We start from the raw sequence: 27,233 nt of genomic DNA, 5'->3' as shown, positions 1-27,233 counted from the left end.
ACAGCTTATACAAAACGCAGCTGCTCGCACACTCACTAGGACCAAAAAATATAAACATATTTCCCCCATCCTAGCATCTCTACATTGGCTACCTGTTAAAAGTCGCATTGACTTCAAAATTCTACTTCTAACATACAAAGCCATAAATGGCAGGGCACCCGAATATATTAAAGATCTTCTAGTCCCATATAATCCACCTAGACCCTTACGATCACAAAATACTGGACTTCTTGTAACTCCAAGAATTTCAATAACTACAGTAGGAGGCAGAGCTTTTTGTTACCGCGCACCTCTCCTCTGGAATAATCTTCCTCCCTCAATTCGTTTAGCAGACACCCTCCCTAATTTTAAGTCTAGACTTAAAACATATCTCTTTAGTGCTTCCTATAGTTAGGTATGGTGCCGTGTGGAACTGCAACCACTTCAGGGTTTCATTGGAACGGACCACCTCTGCTGTGGGCTTGTGTGACTGGTGCTCCAGTCATGCCTCCCATGGTGGCTACTGACCACACCTGTGCTGGTGCTGACTACCCTCCACCATGCCTTAGTTATGCTGCTATAGCATAGCACTGTCATGGACTTCTCATGTGTCATGCCGTACAACTCTCTCCCCTCTCCCTCTGTCTCTCTCAACTCTCCCTCCTCCCTCTCTCTCTGTCCTGTCATTCAACTCCCTCTCCCCCTCTGCCTTTTCCCTCTATAGTATACTAATTTATATCCCCATTGATATACTTATTAATACCAATCATCATGACTTATACTAACACTTATAGTAATACTTACACACTTTATTTCTCTTCCCTTTCCCCTATACCTCACCTGTGAGGTGAACCATTACCAGTCATCAGCCATCTTTGTGCCTGGCCCTCATCACACCTGAAGTCCCATCCCCCTGAGTGCCATTGCCATCATCATCCCTATGACTGCCCTTCCATTACCTGCTGTGGTTCCCTGCCAGGATCCCCGGCCCACGCATCCCAGCGACCCATTACCCTCCAAAATTACTAATGGATTACTGATGGACTATTTATTCCCTATACTGGACTGTTTGAACCTTCTGAGACTACAAATGACTTTACTCTACTGTAACTGACCCTAGGCAGATGGGTTGGGCCTTTGAGTCGTGGATCTGTCTGAGGTTTTCCTTGCCCCTGTTGCTCATGGGCTCTCTTTGAAGGTTTAACACTCATGTATAATGTTTTGGCGCTCTATAAATAAAATTGAATTGAATTGAAATACCATATAGTTATTCTGAAATTACCTGATTTATTTCATCCTAACAACAGATAACAGGTCACATATTATGTCACAATATGTAAATCCTAAATATTTATTGCTTCGGTAAGTACATATTCACAGCAGTTATTACCATAATATTTTAGCCAAGTTATTTGCATTGTTGTTGTATGGTAATTGCACAGTAAACACTCATAATTACACATTAATTATGTGTAATATGTGGTTTAAAAATATTATTACCATGAAATTGCATATATATTACCATAACATTACCCACTTATTACTGATCTGTAATGTAAAGTGTTACCGATTATGCTATGGTTACTGTATTTAGCAGACGTTTCGGCTCAACTACATTAGCTACTATTTCAAGCGAAAAACATATTTTTGAAAGCGGAAATAATCGGTAGCATTTGTCTATAAATGTCTGTGTATGTTAGGGATCTTATTTATACTTATTCCACTGCTTGGTTGAATTCCCCATTGTCCTGCGTTCTATGAGGTGTGCATTAACTTTCGATGTACGCACGGCTATGAAGTAGTTCCAATTTGTTGGCCGTATCACACTTGAATATTAATTCGCCAAACTCGTTGTGAAGTTTAAATGCACTGTCACGTTACATACAAGTTGTGTGTAATACGTGTCCATATACATATTCATACACATACATGTCCATGTGCATTTGTGTTCCTACCTTCCACACTTCTTGCTTGTGCTTCATAAGACATTCCAGCAGCTGACAATGGTACACTGATAACAGCATGCAAACACAGTCCATTATATCACATCAGCCAGAGCCCAGAGTGAAATTATTTGTTAGAGACCGTCCCAAGATGTCTTTTTAAGATTAATGATCAAGACAATGATGACATGGCAGGTTTGGTATATTTAAGTAGACCTACAGCTCTGTGCTTGAATGCTGCTGCTGCTGCACAACAGTAGGATAAACATGCTGTCCCTGCTATACCCAAAGGGAGATAAACAGGAAATAAAGATACACTTATGTAGCAGTTTTATGATCAATGACATCCTACCTGGGTTAGAGGTGTATTGCATAGCTATCATAAGCATAGAGGAGGCAGAGAGATTCACAAAGGCTGGCACACCACCTTCTCTTCGGGTGGAACCTACTACAAAATATAAGTCAAGCAAAAACACTCTTAGTTCTGTAAAATCAACTCAAAAGTTGATATACTATGTAAGTGTAAGTATACAAAATATGTCTTTCCAGAGCTAACCTTCTAATGAGATGACATCATAATTGTATCTTTAAATATCAACATAACTAATATAAGAATTTATGTTAGTAAGAATAATCACTATGAATATTTTAAAGCAGTGAATAATGCAGCATCTGCCAACAGTACCAAGTTTTCTGTAAAGATTTGTATGCAATAATTCATGTTTCACAAACATTTCTGTATATATTTTGCAAACTGTTTCCAAAGATTTTTATCACTATTTTTTTTTTTACATATATTGATAGGATAAATCATTGTATTATAATGAAATTGTAATCATTGTTATATAATTACTTGAATTGCTATAGAGTACAAGAGGGTGAAGAGTCGGCTGAATACTTTTTATAGGTGTGCATATTCATCTAAATTAAATTGAATGGTGTTTGACTTGGATTCTCAATACATGGAGGCATTCCGGAAACACTTGTAGCCACTTGTAGGTTGTTTCTTCACATTAGTCCAAACGTAAATAAAGTCACAAGGCATAAAAGAGATTTCCCAAAGAAGTGCAGATTAAAGCTAGATACAATGTGCTGTCAGTTGAAATATGGACACTTTGGAATCAATGACAGGTGGGCCTATAGCTGTTCAGACATCATTCCAGGGCAAAAAATGTATGACAAAATGTACTATAGGTTGTTAATAGACTGTTTCTCTGTCAACACAAATGTCCCATTTTACGGTTTGATTAATGTTGTCCAAGAGAGGACACAACTGCAGCAAGTATGGAACAATAAGAATGGTACACTTACATATTGCCATAGGGAGGAAGGAGGTACTCAAATACTCAATGATGTCTTTGTGCAGGAATGGCGGAAATGTAGCTAAGGTCGAGATCATAGTATACGGTAAAGTGCTGAGAATATCATCACTGAGAAAAGGTAGGAGGCAAGTTGTGGTGTAAAATATGGCCTGTCCTAGATCTATAGGGGAGAGCAGACAAGAAAGAAAAAAGGAGGAAGAGGGAAAGAAAGAGAAAAGAATGAAAAGCATGATAATACAACAGACATTTTGGTGTAGAACACATTTAGATACATGAGTTTTCATCATCGGATTAATGGCTGTTTAGTCATAACCATGATTGTGCACATCATAAAGATTTGTCATGAAGATGTCTCTAACAACCATTGATTCAGTGCATGATTTGCCTGCAACTTAGCTACAAAATATATCCTCTGGTCCTGGACACATTTATATCACCCAGTCAAAGAAAAAGAACATTTCAGGTTGGGAGAAATGTATGCACTTATTGATTTACAGCATTGTGTTCCAGCAGTGTGATCACTCACCATGCTGACCATGCTGCAGGAGGGGCACCAGGTCAAGCAAGGTGACAAGGGTGGCATAGAGTCCCTGATAGTCCAGAGAGGGGTACTCTGAGAGCTGAGCGTCCCGGCTCTGCTGGGGGGGGCACCCACCACGCTCGGCCGGGGCGTCCCGCAGAACGCTGTAAAGGAGGGAGCGAGTAACTGTAGGGTTGATGGAACTGACTTGTGGTCTTAGAGATGGGGTGAGTGGGAATGGCACAGGAAAAAGACACATGGTCATGGGCACGGCCAAATTGGAAGCCTCCTGGCTCTCCTTTCTGCCTGTACGGGACAGGATGCTGCTCCAGGGAGGGGGGAGGGGGGAAGAAGGGGAACAGGGGAAAAAAAGAGACAACAAAGACACAAAGAAACAGCACATTACATTGAAATGGCACTACAGAGACAGTGTAAGTAGAAAAAAACTAAGCCCAGATAAGCTCCACATAGGATGCAGTGTCTCAGCCAAACAAAGGTTGCTGAAAATATAGCTTTTTTTTCAGTGTTTTCCAATTGAAAGTGACGCTTGCAACTCAAAAAGAGGGCAAACACTCACAAATAGGAGACTGCAAATGCAATGATCACTGCATCTTATGCGTATCTGGTGACAAGGAGCAAAAATATAAAAAATAGCATGTTTTCAGTGGCAGCCCTGTACTTCTCCAAATAAGGCCGTAATCCAAATGAGGCAGCATTATGAGTCAAATCGAAGGGCCAATAGATTTCTAGGAAAAGATCAAACGCTATCTCTGTCACAATATGTGCATAGTATTATCACACAGTCTTGGGGAAAATACAGAGGTGACACTTCTGAAACATGCATTAGCCAGTAATAAACATGTATGTAGGGTCTGACAGAAAAAATAATGCTCCCTGATCACAACACATGTTTATTGCACAGTAAATCAAAAATGTGTAAATACATTATGATACTGTCTCAGTATCATTACAGAGGAAAGAAGTAATGATATCCAACAGGCATATGGATTCCAATTCTGAAATAGATGTTGCTAATCTACAGTTGGGAAGGGAAATAAATAAACACTGTAATGGATAAAGGAAGTTGTTTCGAACAGGATGACTGGTAACATTATGAACTAATGGGGAATGTATGTGTACCCTGTTTTCTATGTCAACCATTTGCAGTCTACAACTAATTATTTAGTGTGCATTTTTCAATATTTTAAGAGTGAATTAACACTGTGCCGTTATTCTTGATAATCCATTATAATGGCAAAACAAATGGGAATTTGAATCTCAGGGTAGTTTCACAATCAGGGTAAACGCTTGACATTATCCACATATATATTTGTGGACTTACATCTGATTATGTTAGATAATTGTATGCTATTAGTAAATTAGTGAATTTAAAATGTTTAAAAAGTCGCCACAATCACTCCTGTTGGCAGGAGTATCATTCCCTACTATTTCTGCTGTAAGGCATTTCAGTTGCACTGCACATGCCATTGACAGGGAGTGAAAACGTCAATCATTAGCATTTATCCTCCTAAAAAGTTGACACCAGGCACTACGCTGATTCCTGCGCCAAAGTGAAAATTAGAATAAAAGACAGATACGTTAAACTTTAAAGTCTACTGTATAATGTTGGTTGGCTCTTCACTGATTCACTCATCTGCCGCAATTGTTGATAATTATTGCAAAAATGGATGCATGCAATAATCAAGTATGTACTTAATTAGACAAACTTTTTCATCTCTCCAACCCCTGATAATACTTCCATCAGCTTAGGTTTGTGAAAAGAAGTTCTAGCTGTAGCTGAATTAATGGTCTGTGTTACTAGCTAGTAGCCAGCCTCTCTACCTCGCTAGCTTTACGACACTTCATTTGGATAACTAAAGAGATAAACTTACTTACATACAGTATCCTACCGGCTCTGTAGGATCGAATCACATTCTTCATAAGCATTCGTTTTCAATAAACTTGTTCCATTAAGTCTACTAGTACAGTAGTCAACAGGATTTTTTTTAAACACTGGTAGCTACTATAGGGTATAAACCGAGTGGAAGAGCCAAGTGGAAGAGCCATGCTAGCCACAGGTAGTCCTAAGCAAACATACCAATGATTTCCATGCAGACTGAAAACGGAACAAGGAGTTGTGTTGGATTAATCAATTTACAGTTATCGATTAGAGTGGTACCTGAAAATGGCACTCTAATCGCTAACATCACAGGCATAACATATTGTGTGAGGTCTGTTAAATGATAAAAAGTCACAAAGTTAGGAGCATGGATTTGCCCAAAATCTCTTGGTTACTGAAGCATTCAGGGTTCCTTTCACTGGAACTAAGGGGCCAAGCCCAGTTTGGGGATGGCCCCTTCCTGTTCGAACATGACAGTGCACCAGTGCACCAGTGCACAAAGCAAGGCCCATAAAGACATGGATGATAGAGTTTGGTGTGGATGAACTTGACTTGTACAGAGTCCTAACCTCAACCCAACAGAACACTGGTGGGATGAATTAGAGTGGAAACTGAGAGCCAGTCTCCTCATCCAACATCAGTGCGTAACCTCACAATTGTGCTTTCTGGAAGAATGGTCGAAAATTCCCAAGAACACACTCCTAAACCTTGTGGAGAGCCTTTCCAGAAGAGTTGAAGCTCTTATAGCTGTAAAGAGTGGACCGACGTCATGTTAAGCATGGGATGTCACTTAAATTCATATGCAAGTCAAGGCAGGTGACCCATAGCCTGGCACGCCCTCCCAGTGACGCAACGCCTTCAGGCTTTTGCTGCTGGTCTGGTCAACTGCTCATTGAGAAGGATGTCTGAGTTCCCGAAATCTGCGGAACTGCCCCCTTTGGTCGAGAACCAATCAACTTTGAGCAGCTCCAACGGCTCTGGGTAGAGGCGTGTTCAAGGCAGCGGAAAGAGTGTTGTTATTGGTTTAAACTCGGCAATCCGCTTTCTGACATCTACCAGTAGCAAACCGAGGCACTTAAAGGAGGCGGGTCAACCAGCGCTGGCAAGAAACCGTGTTAGCACAGGCTGTTGGTCAGACTAAAGTCTCGCAGAGCCTTTGAAAGTCGATGGTAATCAGGCTAGGTGACCCAATACTTTTGGCAATATAGTGTATATTCTGTCACCATTCAGCTATATTGATTGCTAGTGCAACAGGAAGAGTCCAATTGTTAGTGTCAAATCTGCTTCAACAAATATCATAGAAATTTAATCGGTAGCTCTGCATCATCCTGCAACAAAACCGCAACAAAAACATGCCGAATAACACAAGAAATAGCAGAGTTAATTGCCAAAGATTGCATGTACTGTAGACTACTGGCTTTTTTCACATGATAAAAATCATGTCCCCTACCGCACACATTTAGGCAGCAAGTATCTGCTGAAACACTTTATGGTGTGTTATGCCCCCAATGGTGTCTTCCAGGCAGCGCTGCTGAAACTGTACTGTGGGCCAAAAAAATATGAGACATACCAAACCATGGTCCTACTGTACCACTGCATGCCTAACAACAATGTACCAATGTACCTTGAGCTTTGTCTTCAAGGTACTTATTAGTCAAGAAACGTTCACACAATTTTTCAGGTGTATACATATGATAGGGCTGTCAAGCGATTAAAAAAATCTAGAATCTAAAAAAGAATCAAATGAATCACATTCCCTGTAATCTAATGAATTTAATTTAATGGCATGCATCAGTTTTTGCTATAAACATACATAAAAAATATTTTAATTCAAATGAATTCTGGCAGATGAGTGAATCAATAAATAGCCAAACCAATATTATAGACATTAAAATTCAACGTCTCTTATTAGAATTTTCAATTAGGCATCAGCGTGTGCAGCAACACTGCGGTAATGCAGTTGATTTAGTAAGTGAGTTAGTCGGTTAGTTAGTTGTGGCTTGACAAGGCTGGCGGCTAGAATTATATATTATCATCAAGGGGTATGCTAAATCGTATCTCTGGGTTGCTTTGCATTCAGACTTGACAAACTCCCATGATATGACAATTCCTTTGCAGAAAACGATTCTCCTATCAACAGTTCCATCTGTTTTTATGGGGGGGTGTTCACTCACTGGACCAAGCAGCACTTTCTCGTCTTCATGTAGCCAGAACTGCACTGGGTCAAAGGTCATGATGAAATTATATTAATCAACGTTCATTTTTTACCTCCGCCAAGGAGGTATGTTTTCATCGGGGACCAGCCGCCGTTTGTCTGTCTGTCTGTTTGTTTGTTTGTCTGTCTGTCTTTTTTTTTAGCAAGATAACTCAAAAAGTGATGGATGGATTTCGATGAGATTTCCAGGGAAGGTCGGACATGACCCAAGGAAGATATGATTACATTTGTGGAGTGATCCGTAATTCCGTCGGGATTTCGTCGGCGTTTATGTATTTAGCTTAGTGGTGTAATGGCATGGTATGCCCACGTGGGGGCGATCTGAATAGTTTAGGTTCAAATGTATGACAACCTAGGAAGAACAATGCAGTCGGAGGTAGCTGCGCTCTCTGAGTGCTTTTCTAGTTTTATGTATTATTCTTTCTGTGATTAATTTACCTGATGCCTAAGTGGACAGCCAAGAGACACTATTGAAGTTGTGTGCATTATCTGTTCCTCTGAAATGCACGCAAAATATGACAACCAATCTGTATGAACAGCATGAACACGAACACAGCAGAGTATTCCAGAATATTAGTTGAAGAATTTTCATTTTATTTTTTTTCAGTGGAGAACACATTTAATTTTTTGTGGAAACAGCAGTCCCAACATCTCTGGTCTAATCATCTTAAAACTATCTGGCACTGTGGCTCCCTATCGTGATGTAGGTCAGTCATCATGATGGACAATGATATCGTCAAGTGTCTACAGATCCAGATGTTCACCAAACTGCTGCTGCCATGCTATTTTTGCTAGTTGCCTTAACCTGCATCACTTTGGATAAAGGCAGGAATTCAGGACTAGTATAGAGGATCACTGAGTCCACTGAGCTGGTGATCTGAGGGATGGATTTCGGAGTGTGGCGTTCGGAGGCGCATCAGACAAAAACGAAATCGCGTACCGCTTCCATCATGGTACTATCGAATGTTCAGTCTCTAAGGAATAAATTGGACGAGCTGCAAGCCAACGTTTCTTATTTACGCGAATTCAGAGATGCCTGTGTCATGGCGTTTACCAAGACTTGGTTGACTTACATGGAGTCGGACTCTTCCCTGGAAATGAATGGCTTAGGGCCTCCTGTTCGTCTGGATCGGGACAGTTTGGCGACAGGTAGGAGCCAGGGTGGTGGTGTATGCTTGTACATAAACCGTAGATGGTGTAGTAATATTACGGTTAAACAACACATATTTCTTTCAGACATCGAACTACTCTCTGTGTCATTACGTCCGTTCTATCTCCCGAGGGAATTCCCTAATCTTTTTGTCACCGTCGTTTACATTCACCCCAAAGCAAACGCCAAAGCAGCCACTAACAAAATCTTTAAGGTGGTTCAGCATCTCCAATCGATCTCCCCGGACTCTCCTAACTATTATGGGGGATTTTAACCATTGCAAACTGAAGGGGATATTATCTGGATTTCATCAGTATATCCCTGTCCCACACGTCATATGGAAACTTTAGACCTATGCAATGGTTAAGTCAAAGGGGCTTATAAATCCGTCGCTGCTCCCCCACTTGGATCGTCGGATCATAAAATTGTCCACCTTCAACCAGTATACAAGACTGTACTTCAACGAGAGAAGATGGTGACGCAGAGGGTGGACGATTGGTCTGATGACAGCTCTCTCGCCCCTCAGGGCTGTTTTGATTGCACCGATTGGTCTGTGTTTCAGGACTCTGCAGATAATGTACATGATCTTACTGATGTGGTGTGTAGCTACATTAAATTCTGTAAAGAATCTGTGATTCCCTCTAAGGTAGTTAAGGTGTATCCTAATAATAAACCTTGGGTCTCATCTGAACTGAAAAGCTTGATAAGCCAGAGGAATGCTGCTTTTAACACTAGAAGCGCCGTGCCGTTCTGACCCACTTATACCTAGAAGCGCAGCGCCCCGGTCATTTGACCGCTTTGACGACCTACTAGAAGCGCCGTGCTGGTGTGAACTACTTAAAGCGCGGCGAGGCGGTCAAAAGACCGCTGAGTCCTTAGACTGGGAGGCTGTTACTTACACATAATGATAGCTAGATGGCGCTTCGTGCACGAATCAAATAGTTTGGTCATACATTTGTCAGACCGTGTTGTTGATAGTCTATGATAGCTATAGGCCTATTGTTTCTACAATTTAAGCTAACTTCTATGTGAATTCGTGATTCAGCATTGAGTCACACTTTTTTACGTTTTAGGGAGACAGAGCTGTAGCCCACTGGTTAGAGCTTCAGCCTCTACGTCCAATAGTTGCTGGTTCGATCCCCGCCCTGTGTATGGCAGAAGTCATAGATGTATAAAGCTTTTTATATCTATGGCAGAAGTTCTTTTGAGCAAGGCATCAATAAAGTACATTCTATTCTATTCTTTTCTATTCACACAACTACACGCACGCTGGTGAATTCGAACATTCTTAAACGCGCATATGCGATGAAACATGATTGCGCATTCTTCCACGAGTTGCATGTAAACAACAATCAGCCAGCCTACAGCCTATGCAGGGGGCAGAGAGAGGGGGTGGGGGTGGGGAGGCAGTTGTCAATGCAGTGATGTCTGTAGCCTAAGATCATGTCCACACGTAGCAAAACGACCCCCCCCCCCCCCCCCCCCCCCCTCCGTGAACTGGTTAGACGTGTATGGGGGAGGGGGAATGATCGGTTTCAAATAGGCTGTGCTTGCAATGGCTAGTGTGTTACGTATAGACCCCGAAGCCATTTGCTTTGAGAATAACGGCTGGCTGATGAAGTTAGTGGCTGGCTAGCTGGCTCAGCCAAAACCTAAATGCTGCTGCAGCCGCCAAAGTTTTCATGGCTGATAATGGCTTTAGTTGCCACTTCATGTCTACAGAAAATGCAACTGAGTCCTGTGTAGCCTATCGTAGCAACGAACACAATACTGATGTGGTCTATCCAGTGGGAATCGTTTATAGGCTATCGTTTATTTTTCGCGTGTGTCTCTATGATATAATTATTTTTAGATGCAAAAAGTCTAACTGGCTTAGCCAAAGTTTGTCAGATGGCGGCTCAATTTGGCTTAGAAAATTATTGGCTGACGAAATTAATTTCCGTTAATGGTAAAAAGTATTGTGATTCATCCGTTTATTTCAGATAGTTTGTTATTAAAAACCATTAACAAAAAATAATTGTTCGTCGACGTTGATAAACGGTCAAAGAATTCAGTCAATATGAGCTCCAAGACTTTGCGCGTGACGAGTTGCGAACCCGGGCCTCCTGCGTAGCAGTCAAGGGAGTTAACGTTGCGCCACTTCACATTCTGCATACTTCACAATTGGAAATTGGATAGGTTTTTGACGCAACGTAACTCAGTCAGTCCAGCAAATATGTAAGAAAATGCTTATACATTAGTCTGAGCTTTAAAAGATAGCCTACAAATAGAAGATAAGATATACAACTATGAATGTACGTAGGCATACGCGCCCTACGTACATAAATAGGATACGGCGAATTTCAGCTGAAATTTTTTTTACACATGTAGGCCTGCCTAATAAAACAACGTCGCAACGTTTTCAAAACAAACTCGCATTTTACCACTGTAAATCGCCTCCATAGACTATGCCATGTAAATGAAAAATAGTTATTAAAATAAATCACATATATAATACATATTGCACATATATAAACTATATGTTTTATGGTAAAATATTATTCTCATGCCCGACTGACAGGAAACCCTTTCTCTGCGACATCTGCTGTGAGAAAAGAGAATAGCAGCCTGGACAAACATGGCCGAACTAGGGATGGCGAAAACTACACATTTTCTTGACCGACCACCGAGGCTCATTAGCCGGTTGAAACCGGTTAACCGATTCGTTTAAAATAAATTATGTTATTTGAAATAACAGCCACGCAATTTCCCAACTCTCATCTCTCTGTCCCACGCTCATAGACACAGGCACAGCCCCGGCGCCGCCCTTTCACTCACGTCACTTTTTTAAATCCTACAGCGCCACACATGAGTCCTGCAAACCAAGGAGCTTGTAAGTGGAGGAAAAATGGTTCCTTTGCTCCGAAAATGGTTTGGGTACAAGGTGATCGCGTTGCAAATAAAGGTGTTTGTCTAGCGTTAGAAGCTCATTTGAAGCTGAAATGGCCGCGGCTCACTTATGAAAATGACAGCTCCGAAGAGACGCAGCTTAGTTTGAGGAAGTGCTAACAATAATAACGAAAGATGATCATTACCTTATCTGTTACCATCGATGACCCTTCCTGAAATGTAGATGTAATGTCTTTCCAAATCTAAGCCCATCTTATGCGGAAAGTTGCCTAGATTGCAACACGATAAAACCCATGGATAAAACAGCGCACTTCCAGATTGCAAAAGACGCACCGGCCACCGCTGTGACCTCGTGCCAAATGTTTTTATTGGTTTATTACGTAGCATAGCCTACAAGCAGGCGTTATGAAAAATTGAGTGTGAGGGATAATTTGTTAACTTCACGCAAAAAAAGATCTTCTTGGAATGAGATGGCTAGCTGTAATAGCGTTTAGTCCACTGTCTTTGGCTAATTTAAAGATGCCTCTTTTTTTTTTTTTTAACCGACTACCGACAACTTTGGTCGGCTAACGTGGATACGGTCAACCATCGGTTAAACAGTCACCGGTTAACATCCCTAGGCCGAACGCGAGACAACATAGTGTTGTCACATAAGTGACCGCAAAATAGCTCTAAACTAGCTTGTACCGGTGTGCTTTTGATCATGTAAAAATTCTGGGAGACAAAACACGCGTATTTAGGAAAAGTCGTGAACGTAGGGTCCTGGAATTTAATCGAGTGAAAAGATTTGTTTATTTTTGTAATCACTGCGGTCAAAAGACCGCAGCCCGGCAGTTCTAGGTATACAGTGGGTACAGGTTGGGAATGCACCTTTTTCCGCAGGACTCCCGAAGAGATCCCGTAGGCTGTCGAGCCGATTTTTTTCGAGGCTAAGGCAATATATCCAAACAACCACCAGGTGGCAGAAAGTTTCAACTCGAATTTCAACTCGCAATTCAACTGCATTTAATGACGAAGACTGCATATCTGTCTCATTTAATCATTAAAATGAAGGTGATGACTGGCGAAATTAATCAAACGACGTTTCAATAAACTATTGTTGATTGAAAATGGTTTAAGAAAATCGCCTATAGGCCTATCAGAAGGAAATAGCCGACTCGAAAGACTCGATAGGCAACCTTAGATTAGCCTAATTCATTAATTCATTACGGTTACAAGACCGCATTTCCGTAAATAGGCTATTGTTGTCAAGTCGAAGACGAAAGAGATGGCCAAGATGGACATTAGGCTACATTTATATGCCAGGAATACTTAGAAATGTTTAAAACGCAGGCATGCGTTCATTTTAACCGGCGACGCTGGGTACATGTACCCAGCACTTTTTATCACAGATTTTGTCCCCACCACTTTTGACAACTGAAAATAAAATGTATTTAACAGAAATCTCTTTAATGCATGCCTACGCTTGTCACTTTACTTATAACCGTAGGCTACTTGCACGGAGAAGATCGCGCATTTTGTAACATTGTAACAATGGACGGTCAGATATGCGATAGGGCCGTGAGGGTGATTCATTGCTGCCTAACCACTAGTAGCCTAGGCCTAGCTCCGCAAAATAAATGTCTCGCAATGTAGCCTATAGGCTATAGATTTCGGTATGCATGTTCATGTTGTTTCAGAGATAGGCATAGACTACCGTAGGCTACTGCGCGTCAAACTATACGACAGCATTTTATCATGTGGTGAATTAATGACTAATGTCAGTTTAACATGTCAGAACTTTTGATGGGCGTTTCAAGTGCATGCCGCAAATATCAAATAAACTCGACTGGCTGAATCCCTTATATTTGTTGCCAACTGTTACTGTAATATAGGCATATTCAAAGCCATTCACCGGTAAGGATAAACCGGATAAACTACCAATATTTAGTGTCACGGTCCTCCGCTGCTCACAGCGCAATTTCGAATAGCAACAGAGATTAAAAGATTTAAGCTTTGTAGGCTACTATTTCGTAGAGGGCCTAGGTATTAACTTTGAAAAAATCTCTGCCTCTCTGGCTCACGGACTAAAAGTATAGCCTATACCGTCTTTAAGCGTCTTTGTCCGAATCCAATGGAGACTGAAAGTTGGTAGGCCTACAAAAATAACTGGGATGAAGTGGTACAAAAGTAAATGTTTCAACACAAAGTCTATGCCACTGCTCAGGGTGAAAGGATAGTGAAAGCCTAAGGCAGCGATTCCCAAACTTTTTATTATAACGCACCAACTTCAACATCTTCATCTAGGCTTTAAGTGACACGCTAAAAAGGCAACATGGGTAAAAAGGCCCTCGTTTAAGACACGACCACACAACAGCATATGCTCATTCCCACGCAACATTTCGAATTTATCATTCTGAACGTGAGCTAGATTGAGCTGAAACGTCAAGTCATGCCCTATGCGGGACATTCTACAACGCTTAACACGGCTTAAGGGCGGAAAACAACGGTCAATCATCACCAAATTTCTCATGACCATATATTGTCATGGACACTTAAACCTGTCAAAAAAACGAAACCGTAATCCAACAATTATAGAAGATATCTCACATTTACGTTGTCTTTTTCATTGGCGCCTATGGCGAGAAAAAGGCTTTGGTTTAATGTATTTAAACAACGATGTCCACCAAATTCTCTCTCATATTGCTCATCATAATCACTTTAAACTATTGGCTAAATATATCGAACCCAAACTCAAATTATTATGGACGTTAGGCTATACAGTCAACTCCAAAAGTATTGGAACACATGCTTAAAGTTTAATATAAAATCATTTTTTGGAAATTGATCTTAATGCTTTAAATGAAAAAAATAGGAAATATTCAACCTTTAATGACATCAATTTTCTTTGTGAATGGATAATGTATTGTAAATAAATAAATGTTTTCCTTAAAATATAGGGGGTCATAAGTATTGGAACGCCCATGTTAAATTCCCATAGAGGATTTTTATTTTTGTTTTTAAAGGCCAGTTATTTCATGGATCCAGGACACTATGCACTCTAATAAAATCCCCTTGGCCTTTGGAATTAAAATATCCCCACATCAACACTATACCTTCACCATACTAAGAGTTTGCCATGCTTAATGTCAGTTATTAGCTGTTAGCTGTTGAGCTCAATGCAATTCAAACTAGCGAATTAGCTAACAGCTAATAACTGACATTGAGCATGCCAAACTCTTAGACCGCATGTTATTAGGGCGGTCTTATGTTGCCCTAGTTTTAATTACAAAGTCCCGAACCTTCGGGATTCCCGATGTGCGGCAAAGAAAGGAGCATTCTCAACCCATACCATCTGTATCTAGGTCAAACCTACACGGCACTTCTAGTAATACGCGTCAGCGGTCAAATGACCGGCGCTTGGCGCTTCTAGTGTTAAATGTGGTGATGTACTTAAGGTTAAAGAACTAAGGAAAATGGTTCGGTCAGAAATTAAGAAAGCCAAAATTAATTATAAAAGACAAGATAGAGACAGAATTTAGTAGCAACAATCCAAGAGTTGCTTGGAATGGCATGAGAAAAATTACTGGCTGTTTTGGGAAGGGGGTCACTGGAGTTACACTTGCTGGTTTTAAGTGAGATTTGACAAGCATGATTTTACAGAAAAGGTTGACAGTTTGAGACATATGACCAAGCCATTCCCTAATACCATTAATATTATTGACACAAAGTTTGTGGTTAGGCTATTTAAGCAGACTCATGTTAGAAAGAGCCCAGGCCCGGATCAGATCTGTGGGAAGGTGCTCAAGACCTGTGCGGAGCAATTGGGGGGCATTTTCCAGTGTATTTTTGTGAAATGCCTGGAGCAACAGCGTATTCCAGTTATTTGGAACACTCTGTTGTTGTGTCTATTGCAAAGTGTCCTAACCCCAAAGACCTGAATGACTTTAGACCTTTAGCCCTCACTTCTCTAGTCATGAAGGTGTTTGAGAAGGTGATAAAGCAGGTGATTCAGGTGCAGGTGAAGGGGTCCTTAGACCCCCTGCAATTTGCATAGAGCTGGCAGAGGTGTGGAGGATGCCACTCTGACGTTGCTGAACAGCCTGTACCACCACCTTGAGACCCCCATGTCCCATGCTAGACTCATTTTCATTGATATTTCCTCTGCTTTTAATACTATACAGCCACATTTGCTTGCAGAGAAACTTCTCTACGATTTTAAACTTGATCTTAACATTGTTGGTTGGATTTTAGATTTTATGACGCATAGGTCACAGTGTGTTAGAGTCAATGGTGTTTTCTCTGAAAAGCTCTATTCCTCCACTGGTTCCCCCCAGGGCTGTGTGCTTTCACCTCTCCTGTATATTCTATACACCAATAGCTGCAGAACTCAGACAGACAATACACAAATCATCAAGTTTGCCGATGACTCTGTCATAATTAGTCTGCTTAAGGGGGGGGGGTCAAGATTATGGACCAGTTGTTAATGACTTTGTCACTTGGTGTGATGAGTCCTATCTTGAACTTAACGTGTCCAAAACCAAGGACATGGTAATTGATTTTAGAAAATCCGCACCTATCCCCAAGCCTACAGCTATAGGAGGAGTGGAAGTGGAAATAGTGGACAGCTACAAATACCTTGGAACTGTGCTGGATAGCAAACTATGTTTCCAGAATAATGCAGAGGCTATCTATAAAAAGGTCCAACAACGTCTCTACTTTTTAAAGAAAAATGAACTCATTTATTGTGTGCACAAACATTTTGACATTGTTTTATAAATCTTTTGTTGAGTCAGTCCTGTCCTTTTCTATTATTGTATGGTTTGGCAACCTTAACCTTGCTGAGCGAAACAAGTTGGGTCGGTTGGTCCGTGTGGCTGGCAAGATCAGTGGGCTGAATCAGTCTCCACTCCGTGACTTGTTTGACCGTCATGTCCTTAGGAAGGCTCTGGCAATTTTGGACTGTGTTGACCATCCCCTCTATAGCGAGTTTGTGCTTCTACCCTCAGGTAGAAGATATAGAGTTCCCACCCACAGGACTAAACGTTATCAACTCTCCTTTTTATGCAATGCAATTAACATGCTGAATTTGCACAAATTATGTCACTATTGGACTTTATGCTCCTGTTGCACACTGTACTTTTGGACTATTGCTCATCTTGGCCTCTCCGTGGAGTGATCTTGCACTGTGTTTTATTTTATGTACTAGTCCTTGTCTATCTGTGTTGTAATGTTGTCTTCATTGTTATTTATTAGCTTGTATTTTGCGTCATTTGTTATGTGTTAACACCTGGCTACAACTAAATTTCCCCCTGTGGGATAATAAAATTGACTTGATTTGACTATAGCGCTACCTAGCACGTTGTCTATTATAGTTAGCACATACATTCACAACAATGAACCAAATTTGGTGGGCATGTGTGTTATTGCTACTGCTAGTCAGAGACAGAGCTCTGGCCTAGGGTGTGGCTTAGTTAGATTCCAAAATGTCACGGGTTGCGGACCGCAGGTGCGAGGGCCCGCCATCACCAGTCACCAGCTTGCAGTTATATTTGTCTCTTGATTTTAATGTCACAGAAGGAATAAATAACATATGCTACTTGAGTGGAATTGTTAAGATTTTACAGATGTTGAACAGGTGTCATCTGAGTGAAACGAGAAGTTTAACTAGCTTTAAAGGTAGGGTATGGAATTAGCTTTTTTTTGGTCATTTTTGCAAAATCACTTGAAATCCTATTCCTAACCCACTTACAGCCACAGAGTTGGAAGCACTGAAATGGAAATTAAACACATCAATCATCTGCGGAACGGGGAGGGCTCGAAAAACTCCAGCCTCTCCAGAGCTCTGGCCTAGGGTGTGGCTTAGGTACTCTGTAGTGCCACCTAGCACATTGTCTATTATGGTTGACACATACATTCAAGACAATTAGGTAGGCTTGTGTGTTATTGCTGCCACTAGTCAGAGACAGAGCTCTGGCCTAGGGTGTGACTTAGGGATTCTATAGCACCACCTAGCCTGTTGTGGTCTGTTGTGGTTGACACGTACATTTATGAATATTAACCAAATTTGGTTGGCATGTGTGTTGCTCATGCACATGCCCACCAACAAGTACGTGTTGCTTTGTTAGATTCCGAAATGCTTTGTTAGGTTCCGAAACCGCAGGTGCTCAGGCCCGCCATCGACGCTTGCGGCTATATTTGTAGCTGTAATTACTGTATGTTGCAGTTAATTGTAATTAATAACTGCAATTATGAACTTTTGTAATTCAATAATAACAAGGCAAACGACAACTTTCTTTACATGGAAATTTGCCTTTTAAAATGACAAACGTCATATGTCATAAGTCCATTGTGACCTAAGCAATAAGCCCCGAGAGGCCGTGGGTTATACTGTATAATCGAACAGCTAAGGGGCGTTGTTAGGCACAGGGACGTGCACAGGAGGGTTGCTCAGGTTGCTCGGGCAACTGCCCACGTGCCCTTCTCGACTCACGTTGCCCTTCCGAGGGCAAATAATAATAATAAATCATAGGCTACAATGGATGCAGAATTTCACGTGGGCCTAGATTTTTTCTAAAAATCGCAAAGTAAAAGTCGCCTCATTCACTTCCATTGGGGCACCGAGAGTGAAAGTCAGTAGGGGGAGGGCAAATTCTGTTTACATAGCTGCAGCGCTGTACGCGACCGGCACCTGAGTTGAGCCTGCATGACAGTCTATCGCGGCCCTAGACGAAAGATATTGTCGCGGTTGTCTGACCGTGAGACCGACTGCCTCCTCAACGTTGTCGGAAAAGGTTAGTTTGTGATGTATAACAAACAAACAAACAATAATCATCATCAAGTTGTATGACATTAATTACAAACTTCATAAATCTAGGCTGAGTTTGCTACATTTAGCCTAAATAATCAGACAGATAGCTTGCAAGCAGACAAGCAGCCCGTTGTCCCAGCAAGCTACTATTTTTTTGGTAGGCATGTCTGCTAATAGTTCGTTTCTCACATTTCGTTTTAGCAAGAAGAATGAATGATGGAAGTAATGCATCACATTCATTATTCATTCAAAATGGTTAAATGCCTAAATCCTATCACTATTTGGGATATTGTTTGAAGTGAAAATGACCACTAAAAAGAGGGAGAGACAACTCAAGTAGGCAGCAAAGGGCAGCAGAAAAAGCCAACCAGCAGGTGAGACAGAGACTTTGCACTATGATAAAGATGACATAAAGATGACACTGTGTAGGCGAATTGATTGATTAACCAGACTCATATTTTAGCCTACTAATGACAATTTTTCATAGGCTACGTTATCTAAGATGAGGAGCAGCCACAGACCACGGAAAATGTGGACCAGGAGGAGGCACATAGGGCAGATAGGCCTATAGTGATAAGTTGTGTTTTTTTATTTTTTTACTTGCTTTTTTTTAGGCCAGAGCAACAGCCCCTCAAAATTCCTGTGCACGTCCCTGGTTAGGCACGACGCGAAGAGACGCAGCCACTCTAACTTTTGTAGTAGTGCATTACTATAGAACGAAATGCGGTCAAGGTGTGAGTTTATCGTGATATTTACAACGGCATCGAACGCGATTCAGCCAATCACAATGAAGGACCGGAACTATCCGTTTTAGAACAGGAAATAATTAGGCAAAAAGCAAAACATTGGCATAGAGCTCCCCAGTCCCGCCCACAGCCTAGTCCGGAAGTAAAAATCCAATACAATTTCTCCATTGACAATTGGAGAATAAGCCATAACATCGTAACCGTCCATGGTAGACTTAAAACCAGCTACGATGTGACTAAGCGATTATACCTGCTCATATAGATGTCAAAAGTTAATGGGGGCATCAACCTTGATTTGAGAAAACAATGCTTTATTCACGATTTAACGAGAGAGTACTACACTACCCGACACCCTAACGTGTAAAACTGGTGAAAGCAGAGCCTTTGATTGGTAGAGATCGCCGTTGCCATGGCAATGCCAAACAAACTGTACTCAGCTTTTCCCGCGCCTATCGTCCAGCTTCGTCTCGCTGGAATTTCAAAACTTAAAATGGCTGCAGGGCTGATCAGGACCGATGTGTGGTCTTCCGAAAAATAACGGTTTTCTCATCTTGAAGGTTGAATTTACTCAATGGAAACGGTAGGAAGTAATCATCTTCTTTTCTCAGATTAATATGGAACCATGTTAAACTATCTTTAGGCTGCAAATGTTGGAAATGTGTGTACGTTTGCAAAGCATCCTGGGATTTGAGTTCTCTATCTCGGAATTTAAGATATGTACACAGTCTTGTACCTTTCGCTTTTTTTACATTTTCTGTTCATTTTTTCACTCGAAATTATAAGTTATATGCTTATGAGTCACATCGTAGCTGGTTAGCCTAAGGCATGGTCTAAAACTCTTTATATCCGAATTTTTCCAGAAGTCAATGGGAGAAATGAATGAGAATTTTACTTCCGGACTAGCACCTCTCTCGGAGGAGGGGCGGGACTGGGGAGCTCTATTGGATCACATATAACTGACAGTGAAAACACAGCCCTAGAGTAAGCTTTCTTTGAGGATGCAAAGTGCATCAGGAAACGTGTTAAAATTTGCCAATATTTGTAGGCTATATATATAAATATTATAAATGTTTACAGAATATGTAATGACACAACTTAATATTTGATCTTTAATTTAATATTTTCCTTAAAATACATATATGAATGACTTAATATGCAATATGATGAAGTCAACAAATTACTTAATATGCAACATGATGAAGTCAACAAAGTGTATTTATGACTGCTATAAATGATCCAAAATGATCTGACTTTGTCAAACAAAAACAGAGGATGGAGCAGGCCATATTTCCTGCAATCTTGCCAAACAATTCAGCCCTACACTTCTCAATGAGAAATTCCAAAATTTGTTTCATCAATTAAGCGAAACAGGACTATTAAATATAACAACTACATACTAACAAGCTCTAAATAAATGTAAATGCTAAATGTTTCAGAGTTGCATTGCAGCACCGGAGTTGCATTGGCGTACTATTGATAAAGGTATAGACATATTGTAGTGCCAGTGCTGAGTATTATCTTCCTTTATAGAGGCCAAGAACAAGAACATGGACCAAATCACATCAAATAGATTTTATTCGGTTTTTCCTGTAGACATAATTTTACTTCACCTTTTGGGTCCAGCGTGGATGTACTTACCTCAGCAGGGTTTGGGAAAAGTACTTCAATGTGTTTGCAATATCTGTCCCAGATGGCACAGGGTAAATATTGTGTTGCACACGGTTGTGATACTCTTGTAAGTATCGTATCTTGGATGCAACTAAATAGAAATACAGAGAAAAGAAAATCAGCAGATTATCAGGGAATCAGATCAACAGTGAACTAGAGGTGTACCATATGGAGAAAAAAAAATATCTCAACATTTGTGATTTTGTGATGACGATTATTAGTCGATATCCTTTAAAAAAATAAAATAAATAAAGTCTGAGTTACTTTACAGCTCATGAATAGCAACATAACAATAACAATCATAGCCTGACCTGTGATTTTTAACCAAATCAACCGATTGTCATTTTATGACACATTTGTAATTCTGCCCCCACTTGTGTGTGTAATGATGAAGTCTAACCAGCTACACTAGAATAGAGGGACAGTTTCCCAAGAGAAACTCTGAAGCTGAATTTTTTTTCAAACCTTTACTTAGGACTTTAACTCATTGGCTGCGAGCCATTTTCAGTGCAGAGCGTTCCATACTGCCAGACGTTTTACAGCACAAGACTGTTTTTCTAGGATCCACCGAACAGTAAGTTTTATGACTATGTAAACACACAAGATACCAAATGAAAGAGTAGACTCTCTTCTTTCACCAGGAAAAACGGTTTGTTTCTATCGTTTTCCGTTCTTTAGTAATCGTCAGTAGAACATGGGTTAGTTTTGCTAAAAGCACCTGTTTTTGACCAAAAAAATGGAGAACATCTTTTTGTGAAAATCAACTTTTTAACATTAGCGTTTCAGTAGTATGTCAACCACGACTGCACGGTTATCTCTTCAGTCTCTTCAAGGTTGCTAGGGACTCTGATGGTCGCTATAGACTCTTATGTCTCTGCATGTGGCTCTGTAGGCAGATACTAATCATCCAAATCTAGCGGTTCGGATCACTAGTACAGTGTGTTTACAAGCCTGAAACTCTGCCAGATCGTTCCCAAGCCCACCCATGAGCCCTCCCCATTGAAAAATGCAACATCAATGGCAGTCAAAGTGCTTAAATTGACATTTAAAGACATCAATGGCAGTGAATGAGTTAAGCAGCAACCTAAAAGTTGAGCTCTGTCAAATTTAATATTTATTAACTTAACACATGACTTAAAACTTGGCACTTCATCACACAATGGCAACATCTTCAAGAGATAGCCCTGCGATTAAACAAGATGCTTCGAAAGAGAAGAATGATCATTTGAAGTCAAATCAAAATGCTGGTAACGATAGTGCTAGCACAGAATCCAAAATACTAGTCGAGATAGAAAAGCTAATGTCAGAAAACTGGGAAGGACATAGTCAGACCAAATTATCCCTTACGAAGCTGGAAACATGGAAGAACTGAAAGGTGAAATGACAAAGTTGGAGAAAAGAACCATGGAAGCGGAAGATCGAATAAGTGCTGGCTGGTGAATACAATCGGGAGAAGGTACGAGAGAGCTATACGATATCTGCTACGCCGAGAGATGGACCTAACAGCTAGATGTGAGGATTTGCAGAACAGAACAAGGCGTAACAATCTACAGGGTGCCTGAGGGTAGCGAGGGGAAATATGTTAAGACTTTTGTCAAAGAGCTGATTCAGTCTGTTCTTAAATCATTGCCTGACGTGAATATGCAAATAGAGAGAGCACACCGCTCACTAGCTTCCAAACCAAATACCCAAATTAGGGTTGCCACCTGTGTCTGACCAAAATTCTGGACATTTCGGCAACCCAATCAAGCCTTTTACTTATAAGCAACCTTCACACTAACTCATCCAACAAATTGCCTCCCTGCAGCGAAACAGATGTGTTTACTAATATTATTACTATACAATTATTATATTATTTTGTTTTTATTAGTAATATAATTGTAATACTATTAATCTCAATTTCAATTTCAATTTCAAACCTTTATTTATACTCGTAAGGCATTGAGGTTTCCCTCATTTACAATGACGACGAGTTTACAGGGAAAGGTCGTGCATTGATAATAATAATAATAATAATAAAAGAGAAGGAACATAACACATTTAAAAATGCTAAAAATATCATTTCAAAATATATATATACATATATATACATATTTTAAAAATGAATAAAACAAATATGTAAATGAAAATAAAATAAGTAAAATAAGTAAATAATCTAGAAACTAAAAAACAGTTGCAATTTGTAGAACAGAGATGTGAAACCAATTGCTTAAAAACAGTAGCAGAAGGCAATATTTCTAGCTTTAAGGTTTGTTGCAGAGCGTTCCAGGTACTAGGGGCATCGAAAAGAAATGCAGCTTTGCCAAGCTCTGAGTGCACACTAGGGACCCTAAGAGTGAGCCAGTTGTTGGATCTAGTTTGGTAGGATCCAAGGTTCCATTGCAGTAAGGAGGACATATAGGGCGGTAGTTTACCACTAATAGCTTTAAAAACAAACAAGTGCCAATGGAAACTGCGCCTCGAAGAAAGAGAGGGCCAGCCAACCTTACTGTAGAGAGTACAGTGGTGTGTATTATAGTCATCACCAGTGATGAACCTAAGAGCGGAATGATAGACAGCGTCTAATTGCTTTAAAGTAGTTGCTGTTGCATGCCTGTAGATGACATCTCCATAGTCTAAAACTGATAAAAATACAGCCTCAACAACTCTCTTCCTACAGATCATGGGGAAGCTAGACTTATTTCTGTATAAAAAGCCCAGCTTTTGGCGAAGCTTGGAGGTAAGGCTGCTAATGTGGAACTTAAAAGAGAGCTTCTCGTCAAGCCAAAGTCCAAGATATTTATATTCCGAGACTCTCTCTATAAGAGAGCCACCCAAAGTTAAAATATGAAGTTTCATAAGATCAGCCTCTTTAGCTCTTGAAAATAACATGAATTTGGTCTTTTGAGCGTTAAGAACCAATTTAAGACCAGAGAGAGTGTCCTGTAGTAAGTTAAAAGAAAGCTGTAAGTTGTCAACTGCAGCCTGAGGGGTATCTGCAGTACAGTAGACGATGGTGTCATCTGCATATAGGTGGGCATGGCAACCAGTTAGGGAGGAGACTAGTTCGTTAATATAAATAGTAAAAAGTACAGGACCTAAAACCGAGCCTTGAGGGACACCTTTTTCGATGGAAAGAAATTCAGAATTCCCAAGTGGTGATTTCACACATTGACGCCTAGAAGATAGGTAGCCATGAAACCACGCACAGGCATCAGTGTCCAAACCAATGTCAGACAGCCTTTTTAGAAGCAGCTGGTGGTCAACTGTGTCAAAGGCCTTTGAGAGGTCGATAAAGAGGGCAGCACAGTGCTTCCTTTTATCCAGGGCAGACATTATGTCATTGGATACCAGTGTGATAGCAGTGATGGTACTATGGTTAGGCTTGAAACCGGATTGGTGAGGACTAAGAATAGAATGGCCTGACAGGAAACACTTGAGTTGAGAGTTGACTAAGGTCTCAAGAACTTTGGCCAGGCACGGAAGAGTAGATATTGGACGATAGTTATCCAGATCATTCATATCACCTCCTTTATGCAATGGAATGACACGGGCAGATTTCCAGACAAGCGGAAATATGCCGGAAGAGATGGAGAGATTAAAAATATAAGACAATGGCTCACAAATTGCTGGAGCAGCTAGTTTTACAAAAAAAGAGTCTAGGTGATCCTCACCGGTAGATGACTTAGGGTCTATGGACTGTAAAATTCTGAGGACCTCTGTGGACATAAAAGGCTGAAATGTGAAATGCGTGACACGATCCGGGGAAGGACTAACAATGGGGACCTCTGAGGGAGGGGGACCAGGAAACAGCTTATCAAATAAATTACCTGCTTCCGAGAAGTGTTTATTAAAAGCATGTCTAATATCACCCGGATCTGAGATCACACAGCCATTTACTGTGATACTGATGGGGAGAGCACTAGAGGGCCGACTTTTGGTCAAGTTAACTGCACCCCAGAACTTGGCAGGATTTGAATAGGAGTTGGTGACTAGATTTAAAAAATATTCAGATTTAGCTTTCCTAACAACTGCAGTACATTTATTTCTGAGTTGTCTAAAAGACAGCCAGTGTTGGGGGTCACCAGTGCTCCTAGCTCGGGACCACACACTATTCCTCTCATTCAAAAGAGAAGATAGCTCCTGCGTCACCCATGGCACGACCCTGTTTTTAATCCTAGCCTTTTTGAATGGCGCATGCTTATTAACAAGGTAATTAAAAGTAGTGGCAAAGGAGTCAAGAGCTACCTCAGCGTTGCCACACTGGCCAATGAAACTCCAGTCCACATCTCTTAAGTCCTCCAGAAACCGCTCTGCATCAAAATTACGAAAATTTCTCTTGGAAACTACCTGGGATGCACTCTTTTTTACCCGCACATCCCTAACACAGACAATGGGACAGTGATCGCTGACTCCCAGCTCAAAAACACCACTCATGGGATATTTATCTGGCTTATTGGTGAGAATTAGATCCAGGAGTGTGGATTTGGAGTAGTCTTTAAGGTTTGGCCTAGTTGGCTCAGCAATCAACTGAGATAAATTTAGACTGCTCATTAAGTTTTTAAACTGCATAGAGGCATCACTCAGCCAATTCAGATTTAGGTCCCCTAAAACAAGTAGTTCACCAACAGAGTATTTAGCGAGCATGTTCACTAAGGTGTTAGTAGCATGTGAGTCAGCTGAAGGAGGACGGTAGATTCCGACCACAGTCAGTGGGTCTGAACCCCAGTTTACTTTAAGAGCTAAAAATTCAAAACACTTAATCTGCTAGTGATTTGTTGAGTTAATTGCTTTCCATAATATAATCTCTATTATTTTGGCTGATTTAGTGGGCACAGGTAAAAGGTGAACTTTACGCATCTTATAGAACAGGGGTGTCCAAACTTTTTTGCTCAAGGGCCACATTGGGTCTTGAAAATTAATAATTATACATATATATATATATATATATATATATATATATATAGAAAGAGAGAGAGACTATATGAATATATATAGGCTATATGAATATATTATTCAAATGATAATAATGACAAATTAATTTTGTTAAATACGGTTATTATGATGCTGTTTAAAGGGGACATATCATGCAAAACTCACTTTTTGCGGGCCTTTGTGTTCATATTTAGGCCTCTACTGTTCTTATAAACACTCCAAGCGCGAAAAAAACCCTGTCCATCCGTTTTCTGTAGATCAGTAGAAAGACTTTAGTGTCAAGAAAGTATGCTGCTGTGAGCCATTTGGATGGCTCCCTTATTCTGATGTCATACTAAGGGAATTTGCATAGACCAACCCTAGCACCAGGGTCTAACATATGTGGTTGGATGCCGGCTCTGTTTTAGTCATTTTCACCTGTGAAACGAGCAGCGTGGCTTTCACAATTTATAAATGCACAGAGTGCAACTACTCTTCACGTTTTTCTTTTAAACGTTTCTTATAAAAATTACATATCAGTTATCAACAATGACAAGCCAGCTGACGCTCTATCTCCCTTCCGTGCGCGCTCAAACAAGTTCCCAATTAATAGCTTTATGAGTAACGTTATGAGCAGTGCTTAAAGAGTCACTGCACCCTAAAATATGTTTTTTGAGCTGTTGATTGATTGAAAATACTCATAAGTGGCGAACTGTACTATTACCAGGGTTAATATTGACAAAAATCGTGTTTCTCGACAAAAGTAACATTTCGTCTGATTTTGTATTGGAGATATTGCTCTCCACGCATTCTACAGGTTGAAACATGCCATGGCATGTTGGTCCAAAATGCTATTGGAATGCTGACGAAGTCCTGTACTTCTCGTCCAACACTACGTCACCGGGTCGTTACAAATTAGGAATGAAACGCCCCAACACCTGCTGCCCTGATTAGCCTACCTGTGATAAGCCATGTCTGCAGCACTCATTCACAGATTGACACGAAATCACCATGGTTGATTGGTTGCAGCAGTGCTGCACTCCCTCTCCAAATTTCAGAACGTCTCGCCCATTTTGAAAGCCTTTTTCAGAAATGTGAAGTGGGTGGAGTTATGGGGTGAAGTGACTCTTTAATTTGTAAAGTGGGAGGTGCCGGAACGCAGAGCATGGGTGGATCCGGCGACTCAATAATACATAAATAAATAAATAAATAAACTAG

General features: G+C 40.6%; 1 protein-coding gene across 1 annotated transcript in view; it reads right to left on the bottom strand.

Annotated features, from left to right (window-relative positions):
- Positions 1-21,159, bottom strand: part of LOC134079716 (protein unc-79 homolog) — a 229,186-nt gene extending 208,027 nt beyond the window's left edge. The window contains exons 1-5 of the mRNA XM_062535794.1: positions 21,093-21,159; positions 3,771-4,087; positions 3,234-3,404; positions 2,275-2,370; positions 1,935-1,990 (exon numbers count right to left, since the gene is read on the bottom strand). Coding sequence (XP_062391778.1) covers positions 1,935-1,990; positions 2,275-2,370; positions 3,234-3,404; positions 3,771-4,029 — 582 coding nt within the window. The 5' untranslated portion in view covers positions 4,030-4,087; positions 21,093-21,159. The remainder of the gene's footprint in view (positions 1-1,934; positions 1,991-2,274; positions 2,371-3,233; positions 3,405-3,770; positions 4,088-21,092) is intronic.
- Positions 21,160-27,233: the final 6,074 nt, after the last annotated feature.

This window comes from Sardina pilchardus, chromosome 5 (assembly GCF_963854185.1).
Source record: "Sardina pilchardus chromosome 5, fSarPil1.1, whole genome shotgun sequence".
NCBI lineage: Eukaryota > Metazoa > Chordata > Actinopteri > Clupeiformes > Clupeidae > Sardina > Sardina pilchardus.
This window is presented reverse-complemented; position numbering and strand designations above follow the sequence as displayed.